The sequence below is a fragment of the Dromiciops gliroides genome, chromosome 2, assembly GCF_019393635.1.
Source record: "Dromiciops gliroides isolate mDroGli1 chromosome 2, mDroGli1.pri, whole genome shotgun sequence".
Lineage (NCBI taxonomy): Eukaryota > Metazoa > Chordata > Mammalia > Microbiotheria > Microbiotheriidae > Dromiciops > Dromiciops gliroides.
Genome location: NC_057862.1, coordinates 191,025,142 through 191,037,680, shown reverse-complemented (window position 1 = coordinate 191,037,680; position 12,539 = coordinate 191,025,142). Strand labels below are relative to the sequence as shown.

At 53.4% G+C, this 12,539-nt stretch overlaps 1 protein-coding gene across 6 annotated transcripts in view; it reads right to left on the bottom strand.

The window, feature by feature from the left end:
• Positions 1 to 4,654, bottom strand: part of BAHD1 (bromo adjacent homology domain containing 1) — a 34,079-nt gene extending 29,425 nt beyond the window's left edge. Inside the window, exon 1 of one of the 6 annotated variants that reach the window (XM_043990048.1) lies at positions 4,559 to 4,654. Coding sequence is in view for 1 of the 6 variants with exons in the window: in XM_043990043.1 (XP_043845978.1) it covers positions 2,823 to 2,851 (29 nt within the window). In the remaining 5 variants the exon portion in view is untranslated. Of the gene's footprint in view, positions 1 to 2,611; positions 2,645 to 2,732; positions 2,968 to 2,997; positions 3,130 to 4,558 lie in introns of those variants that run through there. The other 5 variants (XM_043990044.1, XM_043990043.1, XM_043990047.1 and 2 more) reach the window with 5 other exon arrangements.
• Between the last annotated feature and the right edge of the window lie 7,885 nt (positions 4,655 to 12,539).

Genomic DNA, 12,539 nt, shown 5'->3' with positions numbered 1-12,539 from the left:
ATTGTATAGGCAAGCAAAAGCCATTATAAGGTTCTGGGGCAGGGAAATAACTGATAGAAGTGATATTTTAAGACAACTTTTCTGACTGTATTGTGTAGGGTTTTGGTGAGAGGGCTGGAATAATGAAAGCAGAGAGAGTAGTAAGATGCTATTGAAAAATCCAGCCATGACGTGATGAGGGCCTGCCCAAGGGTGGCAATCAGAATGAAAAGGCAGGGACAGACTGGATACACCTTCTAAGGGGAGAATCAACAGAAAACCAATGGAAAATTTCATTGGTCAAACTCTCCTAGGGCAGAGTTCCTTTAAACATTGGCTGCATCTATCTGATTCTAATGGTTTCCCTGCAAGACACCCTACCAGGGAAGGAGCAAGGCCATTCCAGAGCTCAATTCTGAATTCCAGTTATTAAAAGAGATTCTCTCTTGCACAGCTACCAAAACAGATGAGTGCTTTGAAATCCCAGGCCCTGGAGCCCCATGAGGGCAGGAAGACCCTGATTCCCCACCATTCCGGGGTGTTTATGCATTAAAACCCTCTCAGTTTAAGTTGCATTCTCCAGTCTACCAAATCTCCCTCAATTCGGGCACTGAGAGCTGCTCATGTTCTGGCCCAGAGGCTCCACCCTCAAGGGGAGATGGTAGTGCAGCCCACATTGCACCACTGGGAAGACTGACAGTATGAGCATCAGCAGCTTCCTATGAGCTGGGATTAGATCCAACCAACAGCTGGTAGTAGCTCTTACTCAACACTGCCTGAGGTGGGATTTGAACTCAAGTTTTCAACCCATACCCTATACAGCCCCTAAACTTCTCATTCTCAATGTTTCCATCTATTCTATTAAGAGAAATGGCAGCTGAAGGGGAAAAAGGACTTCTGGGAGTGTCTACATGACCAGGAAGATAGCTACGGGATTAAAGCCCAACACTGATGTTGGAGGAGGTGTCTACAATTTAAAAGAACAGAGGGCATTGGCTCTCACCCCACCCCCGCTGGCCACAGAGTCCTCTTGTGGTAGTGATGCACTCTTCCCTGCAGGACGCTATGTCCCTCTAGGGCAAGGTTTAGTCTGATAGGGACCCTTCTCCCTTTTTATGGAAGTTTTATGATGGGGGCAGGAAAAGTCTGGGGGGGGGGAAGCACCTCGAAGTAAAGACAACACCTTCCCCCCCCCTTTATCATCAAAATATGGCCCTGGGCTTTATTAATAACCTCCAAAGTCAAAATGAGAGCATTTTTTCACTAACTAGGAGAGCATTTTTCATTAAAGGAAGACACTGGCATGGGGCGCTGGAGCTCATTTTGAGCCCTAATAGAAATCGGGGTTGTTGGAAGGGTGTGTGTGTGTGTGTATGTGTGTCAGAAATCTGCCTCAATCCAATGTATTCCCCTCGAATTTAGGGCCCTAACGAAAGGAAGGCAATTAAGAGGCTTTTGCTGATTTGCAAGTCTTTTACCTGAACCTGACGACCTGTTCCCCGATCACCCCACTCTACATATGCCATTCTCTCCCAGTACCCTTTTTCTGGATCTGCTCCCCACAGGGCCATATTCCTCTGGTACTGAAAGGGGACCTCCCTCGCTAGGGCTTATGCTCACTGTTACCCCGGGGCGGGAAAGGACCTTCAGAAAATGGGGCAGGGCCCCCTCCCCGATGCCTCCCTCCCCCTCCCGCCCCCCTCCTGGGCTCCGGGAGCGCCTCCCTCGCCAATCGGGCCGAGGGGCCTGCCTGGAGGAGCACAGACGTCCTGCTGTTACCCCGCCCCCGCTCCCCTCGGCCCCCACCGGGGCCTGACCCCAGCCACCAGAGCCCTTCTCGGGAAAGAGCCCGACAATCCGGGGAGCCGTGGCAACCGCACCGCGGCTCCTCCCGCAGCCGGATCCCCGGGAGCCCGGGGCCCGCTCCTCTGGCCCCGCAGTCCCCAGGGTCGGGTCGAGCTGTCGGGCTGTCCGGAGGGTGGGGGTGGGCGCCCCGGACCCTTGCGCCCCTACCCGACGCCACCACCTGCGACCCGCTCTCTCGCGGGCGCCGCCTTTGTCCAGCGCTTCTCCGCCGCGCTGGCCCCTCCAGCCGAGCTGACCCAGCCCCCCAGGCCGCAGCCGAGAGAAGGCGGCGGGGCGGAAAGGGCAGGGCCGGGCCGGGCTCCGAAGCCCGGGCCCGCTGTCACTTCGACGCGGCTCTGACAACTTCAATTCCACCCCCCTCCCCCCAAGCACCGCGGTAGCTCGGACCCGCGGCCGCAGCCCAGCTCGCCCGCCCCTTCCCCCCGCCCCCCCTCGCCTCGGCTCTCCTCGAACCTGGTCCCGTTGCGTGCCCAGCCCCGAGCCTCCCTGGCTGCACACCGTGGTCCACGCCTCCCCTCGGCTCGGCCCGGTCCTTGGTCCCCGCCCCCCCCCCTCCCCAGCCTGACTCTAGAACCGGCTCCGCTCCCCATCGCGGGCCCTCCGGGGGCAGGCGCTTCCCGCAGCGGCGGGGCCGCCCCCGGCCTCGGCCACCCGCGAGGGGGGCTGGCGAGGGGGGCGCGGCGGCCCCGGGAGGGCAGAAGGGACACTCGCCCGCGCCCGAGGAGCCAGCCCCGGGCTCCCGAGGCGCAGCGGCCAATACCCCTACCTCGGCCGCGGCCCCAGGACGCCCGCCTGCGGTCGGGATGCACTCCGCCGGCCCCTCGCCCCACCCCCCCATCCCCCGCCTCCCGACGCGGGCAGCGGCGGCGGCCCCCGGGGGCTGTCACCTCGAGGCGCGTCGCGCTCCCCCGATGGCGGGGACCCACCCGAGCGCCAGAACTCCCGGGAGAGAGGCGGCCCGCGCGGGCGGTCAGCACCTGCTCTGCGTCTGTCCGTCTGTCCTCATCCCCGAGCGGGGGCGGCGGCGCGTTCGGCGGGGCGAGCGAGCGATCGAGAGAGAGAGAGAGAGAGAGAGAGAGAGCAGGCGGACGGTCCCTCTCTTTCGCCTCCCTCTCTCCCTCCCTTCTCTCGCCCCCCAGCTCCCTGGCTCACCCGACTGGTGGCGCGGACAACGGGGCCCAGGACGCCCGCAGGCCCCGGCCGGGCTGGAATCCGGCGGCTGGAACCCCCCGGGGGCGCTCAATTCCCGGGCTCCACGCTGCTGCGTCAGCGCCTCCTCCTGGGGGCCGGGGCCGGGCGGGCGGGCGGAGCGGGGGCCGCGACCGGGCGGGGCCGTCGGAGGAGCGGGCGGGCCGGGCCGGGGCGGGAGGGCTGCTGGGGCCGTGCAGGCGGGGCGGGCGTCCAGACAAGCGGGCGGCGGGGCCGGGCTCCGGGATCCGCTACGCCGCTCGCGGTTCCCCCACAAACTCCCCGAGAGCGGAGCCTCCGCCGCCCTCCTTCCTGCTTCCTCGTCCGCAGCCAATCGGATTATGGCCCTCCGCCACCTCCACCAATTAGCAACGAGCCCTGGGCTGGCCCCCGCCAGCCAATCCCGGCCCTCTGTTCCCCCTCCCCGCCCCGGACCAATCAGAGACGCCCCCACCGGCCGGCCTGTCCCAACGCAGGGGGCAGCACGAGGCTGCCGGGGGAGGAGGTGCGGGGAGTGGCGGGGAGAGGGGGGTCGTATCCAAGGGGTGGATTTCCTCCGCCAGCCCCTTGTACCTCTCTCTTTCCCGGAGCGCCCCCCAACCTGGGCCCTCACCCCCAATGGTCCAACCCCCCCAGTCTGCCGACCCCCAAGACCCTCTCCCCAGAAGCTCGACCCAGCTACCCCCCCCACAAAAGTCTTACGTAGCCCTCCCCCCCCCATTGCTAGCATTCCCCTTCCCGTCCCCCACCCCCCACCCCTCCATCTCCCGCCCTCCCGCCCAGCCACCCATCCAGGGAAACTGCAGGAGGCACGGACACACCCCACCCTCGCAGGCTCCTGCTGCCCGAGGTTAAGCCAGAGGGAGCCCAGCAAGAAATGAAACAAGATTGGACGCCCCCTTCTGCATTAGAGACCCCAGACCCCCGTGAGAGGAGCCCCCTTTGCAGGGAGCCCAGTCTCTGCCTCACCCTTCCATCGTCCCCTAGCACGAGTCTCCTTTCCTTGCGGTGAGGTCAGCCCCTGGCCACGCCGCTCCCCCCTCCCCTTCTAAGCTCATCCCCCCCCCAATCTTCTCCTCTTGACCCCTCCCCTACCGGCCCCCTCCCTTCCAGATCCTAATTCTCCCTCTTCCGATGCCTCCTTTTTTTTTTTTTTTTTTTTTTTGCTTAGCTTTCACCTATTTCCATCTCGCGGCAAAGGCAAATCTGCGTTCCCCGACACCGCCACCCTTCCCGCCCCCCACCCGCCATCAGCCCAGTAGGGGAGTCGCCAGGAGAGCTCCCTGAGCAAGGGGTGGGCAGTATGACAGTCTCAGCGGGGCTACCTCAGAGTCCCCAAGCCGAGATGCAGTTATTTTGGCAGGTGGGAGTCAGAGCTGTGTAGACACATTCCTGGCTCCCCTCCCCCCTCACACACAGACACGTCCCCAGGAGCCTGAGCATGACTAGTCAACCCGGTGGGCACAGGAGGCAGAGCTCCGACTATGCATGGCCGAGGTCTCTAACCTCCAACGCCGTCTCTTACCCAGATCGGGTGGGGAGTCCAGACACCGTGGCGGAGGGGAGAGGCGAAGAACAATCTAGATCCACTGACAGTCTGAAGACCGGGGTCTGGGAGCAATATGCGCTGGGCCCCAGGCATGGGAGGGAGTAACACCCGAAGAGAACTCGGTCAGGAGAAACCAAGCCTCCTAGTAACCTAAGCAACCCTCCCGAGGGCAGCGGGGATCACAGGAGCATAGATTTTGAACTGGAAGGAATCTTAAAGACCCAACCCCCTCATTTTTCAGGTGAGGAAACTGAGGCCCAGAAAAGTCACAGGTTAGGATTTGGGAATAGGTGTTTTGAGCTCATTAACTAAGTGTTTTTTGGCGCAGAAAAGGATCTTAGAAGTCATCTAACCGAACCCCCTCATTTTTACAATTAAGGAAATTGAAGTGAAGAGTGATTTGTGCAAGGTCATAAAGGCAATGAAAGTGGGGATTGGAACCCAAGTCCTCTGACTGCAAATTCTGTGCCCTTTCCTCCAGTTCTCTCCCTCTTCCTGTCTTATTACTGCTTTTCCTAACACCCAAAGGTAGCTCCGAAACGATCAGAGGAGCCCCCTCCCCTCTTCCCAGCCTCTCCCCCCGGCAAGGGCTTACCCGCCCCATCTTCTTCCGGAACCTACACTGGGGTCCTTGCCATCCCTAGCCCGACAGGTTTAAGGAGGGGGGTGGTTCAGTAGGGGAAGTGTATGGTTGGAGAGATAAGAATGTGGCATTAGAGATCTCTGAGAGGGTACAGAGTTATTCTTAATCCCTTAGCCTTTGCGATCCTCTCAGGAGCACTACTAAGTGACGACTGAGCCCCTCCCCCCAAACCGTGACTAGAAATACCCCCCTCTCTCCACCTCCACAAATCAAACTAAGGCATTTCTCCCTTTCCTCACTATTTGCCCCTCAGGGCGAGGTCCCAAATTAAGTCCTCCTCTGAAGCAGAGGCAGCTTCCTTAACACTTGCTGAGCTACAGGCTGTGCCTACTCCCCTGTGCCCCTCCCTTACTCCTATCCCAGGGGACTAGGGAGTAGGCTGATAACCCCAGTCCTGCCCCCACCCAGTTAGGGATTGTTGGTGAAGAAACAGCAGCAGTCAGCAGAGCCTTGTGCCCCTGTGCCTTTAACTGAACCAGGAGAGAAGGAGAAGGAGAAGGAGAAGGAGAAGGAGAAGGAGAAGGAGAAGGGAAGGGAAGGGAAGGGAAGGGAAGGGAAGGGAAGGGAAGGGAAGGGAAGGGAAGGGAAGGGAAGGGAAGGGAAGGGAAGGGAAGGGGAAGGGAAGGAAGGGAAGGGAAGGGAAGGGAAGGGAAGGGAAGGGAAGGGAAGGGAAGGGAAGGGAAGGGAAGGGAAGGGAAGGGAAGGGAAGGGAAAATTCGGAGACACACAGGCTCCCTGTCAGCAGCTGCTCACTTGGGAGGGGACGGGGGAGGGGAAGGGATCTGAAATGAGGTATGGACTAAGAGGGGTTTGGTATCTGAATGCTCAATCTTTGCTGCAGGAAAGCCAGGTTATGTGCAAGCAATGGTGGCAGGGGCTAGGTAGGATAGATTTCCCCTCCGCCCCATGTTGAACAGTGAAGTTTCAATGCCCCTGTCTGTAGGGTATTTGAAGGGGGAAGCAATAGAGCCGCAGTGGTCCTTTTGGGAGGAGACATAGGAGGCATGGTGATTCACTCCAAACTGTGCCCGCTCATCCAGAGAATGTCCACTGGAGGAACTCACCCCCACACTGCCCTGATGGAGACGGTGAACCTTCAAACCTACTGGAGGCTTCATCTCATGGGGAACAGTTTTGAACCTTAGTCTAAGAGCTGAGGCCCAGGACATTTCACCTACATAAGTTACTCTGACCACTGGCGGCCCCCTCCCCCCTTTAATGGCCTAAAACCTTGAAGCCAGATGAAATAATTAGAGTCCCCAAGAACACCTGTTATCTCCCCAGCAGTGGAAAGCAGATGCCCCCCAAAGCCTGTGCCACTGTGTTCAAACATGACACCTCTATTGCTGTCCTTGTTCACTGGAGGAAATAAGACCCATCTTTCCTCTCCCCCTCTAGCCATTGTCCCTCAAAGATGCTTGTGGAAATGGGCTTCCAGGACAGTGAGGGTGCCTATAGAGCAGACACTGGGGCGAACTGAGAATCTAAATTCAGCAGCCCCTCCCTTCTCTCTGAGTCTCTCAGCATCGAGTCCTTATAGACTCTTCATTCATCCCACAGCTCCCTTAAAAGATCAATCACTCCCCCAGTCAACAAGCCCTTATTACGTGCTGAGCCCTGTGCTAGGATCTCAGGACGAAAAGACAAAAATGAAACAGTTCCCTCCCCTCAAGGAACTTACATTCTGTTGGGGGAGACAAAGTATGCACAAAAACATAATAAATACGGAGTGATTTTTGTGTGGGATTCACTAGCTGTGGGGGCACGGAAGGGGGGATCAGGAAAGACCTCATGTAGGAAGTAGATTTTGAGCTGAGTTTTGAAGTAAACTGGGGGGTTTGAGAGGAGGATAAGAGGAAGAAAGGCAGTCCATGCATGGGGGACGGCTTGTACAAAAGCACCAGTGACTAAGGATGAAATTGGCTGGACCATAGGGTGCATGACGGGGAGTGATTCTTGGCTCCAATTCCCCCTCCCAGTCCAAAGCCCCCAAGACCAAAGCAGAGGACTTCAGGGGCTGTCAGAAAGGAAAATTGGTATCAACTAGATTTCCCTGGGGGTTAACTCCCCCCCCTCCTTCCTCCTCCCCTAGGTTGGATTCACTGTGGGCTCCAGGGTGGGATAAAGAGTACTCCCAGCATTCCTCTCCCTGCCAACGAGAAGGACTAGGAGAGCAGAGAAGGGAAGATGCAGAAAGGAAAAAACATGGAGTGCTGGGGGAACACAGTGAACACCCCTCCCCCGCCCCTCCCAACTGAACTGGCAGCCAGAATAGACAGGCTGCTCTGCATGCAGCCTATGGTAGATGCAGGTCCGGCAGGCACCTCCCCCCAGCTGCTCCCTGGCAGTGAGTCGCTTGTGGGTGCCCACGGAGCTCTGTCGGGTGTTCAGCCCATGCAAAACACACACACACACACACACACACACACTCACTTACTCACTCACTCACTCACTTACTCACTCTGACTGGTCCACTAGAGGAGAGATCTTCCCCTTCCTTCCCCCACCCCATCCCCGCTCTACCCACCCCCCCCAACCTGGAAGTCCACCCAGTGGGGTTGTTGTTCCTTTCCCAATTTCCCTCCTGAGACCCTGGACAAGGAGGGATGGTTCAAGAGCCCCCAAGGTCACCTAGCCTCAGTGCCAAAGCGTGGAAGCCCACCAAGTCCCAGGGGTTACTGAGTAGAACAACTGTACTTGTGGGGAGAAAGGGTGGGAGTGGAAGGCAGCTACGTGTCTCGCTCTGTAAGGATTGCTAAACAAGGGGCTCTAACACCTTAGTCCTCTCCCCTAACTCCCTTCAAAGAAAAGCCCTAAGGGCGGGTAGAGTAGGAAAGCTGGATTTTTTTTTATAGCCCTTATGGCTCTGACCCCTCCCTCTTAAAGGGGTTGGATCCCCCCCCCCTTAAAGGGATCTCCGGAAATTATTTGCCCCCATGTAGGTAAACCATTTAAATGCTGAAAGCTGAAATCCAGCTGCTCAGCCTGGTGGCCACCTGCCCCAGGAAGGGGGGACAGAGGTGCTCAGGGTACCTATGGACCCTGGACCTAGAAGAGAAGGCAGTACCCCTCCAAACATAATTTTGAGTCCAATGTCCTCATAAGAGAAAACAGTGACTCCCCTAGTGTGAGGATTTCCCCCTCTTTAGGTTTTTAGGGGGGCCATAGGAGTGTCAGTGAGAAAGGTGGAGACGAGGTATGGGGTTGGGATAGGACCGAGCCTGTCTGGGTCACTCCTGAGTATAGATGGAATTGCTGTGGGCCAAGACAGGGCTACACCCAGCTCCTGTTTTGGGGGAACACATGTCCATTTGCCACCGTGTCCAAAACCCCCATCTGTCCAGCACCAGCCTCCAGATTGCTGGCCAAGAGAAGAATCTTTGCAGACTGTGTCTCCCTGCAGAAGCTGCTCCCTCTCCCTCTTCCCCTCCCCCCACTGGCTGGTGCCCTAGGCCCTCATCTTTTGGGGATCTCCTTTCCACCCTTCATCCCTGCCCCTACTGCATGGGTTTATGGCTTCAGACTCTCCCTTCTCCTCCCTTTCCAGCCTCTGGTATCCCCCGAGCCTCCCATCCCCCCACAGATCTACATTCCCCCCCTCCCCCCCCAGGACTGCCAGAGACATTGGCAAGAAATTGCTGGGAGGGGGTTGGGGGATGGGCACACTGCAGCTCCCAGAAGCCAGGAGCAGCATCCCCTCTCTCCTGCCTGTTCTCTACTTCATCTTTACCTTGTCTGTGTAGTTGGGATTGGGGGTTGGTGCAGGATAATATAGGGGCGGGGGATGGGCGAAAGTCTGAAGGCCACCCCATCCCTGAGACTGGGAGAGACACACAGAGACTGACTCTCTTGCAACTACTTTGTTCTCCCCAAGGGCTGGGAGATTCCTTGGGGGGGGCGGGGTACACTTCCGTAGCCTGGAGAAGGTGCCTGAAGCTCTCCTGGCCCTTCCTAACTTGTGTCATCCCTCAATTAGAGAGGACTCCTGGGAACTGCTGCAACCCTCCCCCCTTACCCCATCCCACTGGGAACGTGGGCTCCTGAGTTCCCTGGATGCAAGCTAACTCCAGAACCCCAGCTCAGCCCCTCCCCCCCTCTGGGCTTCTTTGTCCTGAGGGGAGTGGGTATTAAGACTCCACTCTGAGCACGTGATAGAACCAAAGGATGAGTGGCTGAAGAGTCGTGGGCTAACATCTCACCCTTTACACTTCCCCCAACCCCTACTGTCCTGAAGAAAGAAGCCCAGTAGCCTTCAGAAGCTAAAAGGTCTGATAGATACCCCTCTTCTGTCTCCCACATTCTCTGAAGCATAAACTTTAACCAGTGGTCTGTGGATAGATTTCAGAGGGTCCTTGAACTTGAAGGGGGAAAAATTGACATCTTTATTTTCACTAATCTCTAACTGAAATTTAGCATTTCCTTTGATTTTTAATGTAGTCAGCAAGCATTATTCTGAGAAGGGGGAGGAGGGGTTTCATAGGCTTCCCTATAGACTTGTCAGAGCAGTCCATGACACACGAAAAGTTTACATACCCGTGGTCTACGGGATTAATTTGACGCAAAAATGCCTGGAGACGGTCTCCTCTTCTCTTCCCTCTCTCCCTGTTGGAGAGATCGGACCCAGAATGACTACTCCTTTGTGGAAGTAGCATAGACATACTCCTAATTCTTTCCCAAACTCTCACCCCTACAACATCCAGTTCTCTCTTGAGAATCTGGATCTTCTTTCAGCTCTTTATCCTCTCTAAATCACTGCCTTCCCCTTCCACTGGTCCCTGACTATCCCCAGTGTTGCTATTATTTCTAAGAGGGCCACCTGCAAGAAGAAAATGAAGCTTGAGTGAGGAAGGGGAACTTGACCCCCAAAAATCAGAGAAAGTAGAATTCCATGGTCTCTTGTTCTTATTCTACTTCTCTCCCTTCCTTACCCCTTTCCCTTCAGGAGTTGTGACTGGGAGCTGGCTTAAAATGTGGGAATGATGGGCTTCTGGCCAGGGATGGAGTACACCTAACAAGGCCTGGTAAAAATATATATTTGCCTGGAGCCTTGCAAATCTAATCAAAAAAGTTTTAAACTAGAAAGGAAGTCAGAGAGAGAAAACTTCCAATGTATGTCCGCCTAATTAGATACCATAGACAGTGCAGGAAGAATAGCAGTAAAGACACCCAGAAATTTACAGATGTCAAAAGCCAAGAAAAGAGTCAAGGCCTCAGATGCCCATACACAGATTCACAGAGTATGGGGCAAACAGCAAAGAACAGGAGTTCCTAATGCCAGGAGGCAAATTTTTCCTCTTGGATGTCACTAGGTCTTGGTAGGGAAGTAGTGATGGAAGACATCTGCTGGAGCTCTCTCTCCACCTAAAGCAGGGGAGCTGAGGCAACTTCTTGACTTGCCTTAATGATTATTATTTTTTTTAAAGGTGGAAGAAGAAAGGAGGGGAACTGTTATTCAGGACCTTCTTCTCACCAGTGAGGAAGAACTGGATGCTGGGGTGGAAATGATGAGAACTTTGGGGGAACGTGACCACTTCATTTTAGAGTTTGTGTTAGAGGAGAGAAAAGTAGAATCTGGCACAAACCCCAGATTTTTGGAGAGCATATTGCAAAGGGTTTAAGTAAAGGAAAGGGAAAATCCCATGGCCTACAGGGGGAAGTCAGTCCAGGAGGGATAGGAAAGTCTCAAGAATTGAAATTTTGATGACAGATAGAGAAACATTCTGAAGAGAAGGAAAAAGGGACGTTGTTGAAAAAAGACTCAAGTAAACTAACAAGGAACTTATTTTTAAAAACACATATGCATTGATTGAACATGTATAACCTCTATCAAATTACTTAACGTCTCTGGGAAGGGGGAGGCAAACGAGAGAGGGAAGGAGAAGATTTGAAACTCAAATTTTCTTTTTAAATGAGTGTTAAAATTGTCTATGTATAATTGGGGAAGAGAAATTATCAAAATACATATGCAGAAGATAAAAACAAGGATGATTAATGGTACAAAAACATACCACAGTTCTTTTTAAAAAAGTGTCAGGACCAATCACAACTTTAATGCACTGTTGACGAAGCATGCCTCCTTTTTCTCAGTGGAGAGGTGGTAGACTTTAGGGAATAAGTAAAGGAATTTAGGAGTAAGTAATGTTATCAAATAGAGCTAATTCCTGAATTTATTTTCCTTGAAAGCTGGGCCTGGAGTCAAAAAGACTCCTCTTCCTGAGTTTAAATCTGGCCTCAGACACTTAATAACTGTGTGACCCTGGGCAAATCACTTCACCCTGTTTGCCTCAGTTTCCTCATCTATAAAATGAGCTGGAGAAGGAAATAACAAACCACTCCAGTATCTTTGCCAAGAAAACTTCAAAAGGAGTCTTGAAGAATTGGACACAACTGAAAAATGAATAAACAACAGCAACAACAATAATTCTTTGATTCAAATTAGAGTTCTCTGCAGAAATGTTTAATGTGATTGTACATATATAACCTATATCAGATTGCTTTCTGTCTTGGGGAGGGGGGAGGGAAGGGAAGGAGGGAGAAAAATTTGGAACAAAAAAATCTTATAAAAATAAATGTTGAAAACTATTTTTACATGTAACTGGAAAATAATAAAGTACTTTTTTGTTTTGTTTTTTAAGACAATAAATATCAATAAGATGCTTTTATGATTAAAAAAAACAAAATAAAATAAAAACAAATTAGAGTTCTCTTGGAGTTCAGGGGGTCACTGGAAAATGACAGTAATGTTTTAAAAAGAGCATCCATAAGACATTTATTTGATTAAAAAAATGGTGTAGGCAGTATCATCAACATTGTGTGTTGATCAACTGTGATGGACTGGATTCTTCTCACCAATACAATGGTACAAGAGAGTTCCAGGGGACTCATGATGGAAAAGGCTCTCCAAATCCAGAAGAAAAAAAAAAGAACTATGGAATATGGATGCTGATTGAACCATACTATTTCTTTTATTTTTGATGCTGTTGTTTTTCTATTTTGAGGTTTTTCCTTATTGCTCAGATTCTTCTGTTATAGCATGACTGATGCAGAAATATGTTTAATGTTGTTATGTATGTGTATATGTATATGTGTGTGTGTGTGTGTGTGTGTATAACCTATATCAGATTGACTTCTGTCTGGGAGAGGGGGGAGGGAGGGGAAGGAGGGAGAACAATTGGAAATTGGAAATCTTATGTAAACAAATGCTGAAAGCTATCTCTACATGTAACTGGAAAATAATAAAATACTTTTATTTTTTTAAAAAATGGTGTAGGGAGCTCTGATGCTTGAGATGGTCTGAGGCTGTTGAAGAAAACT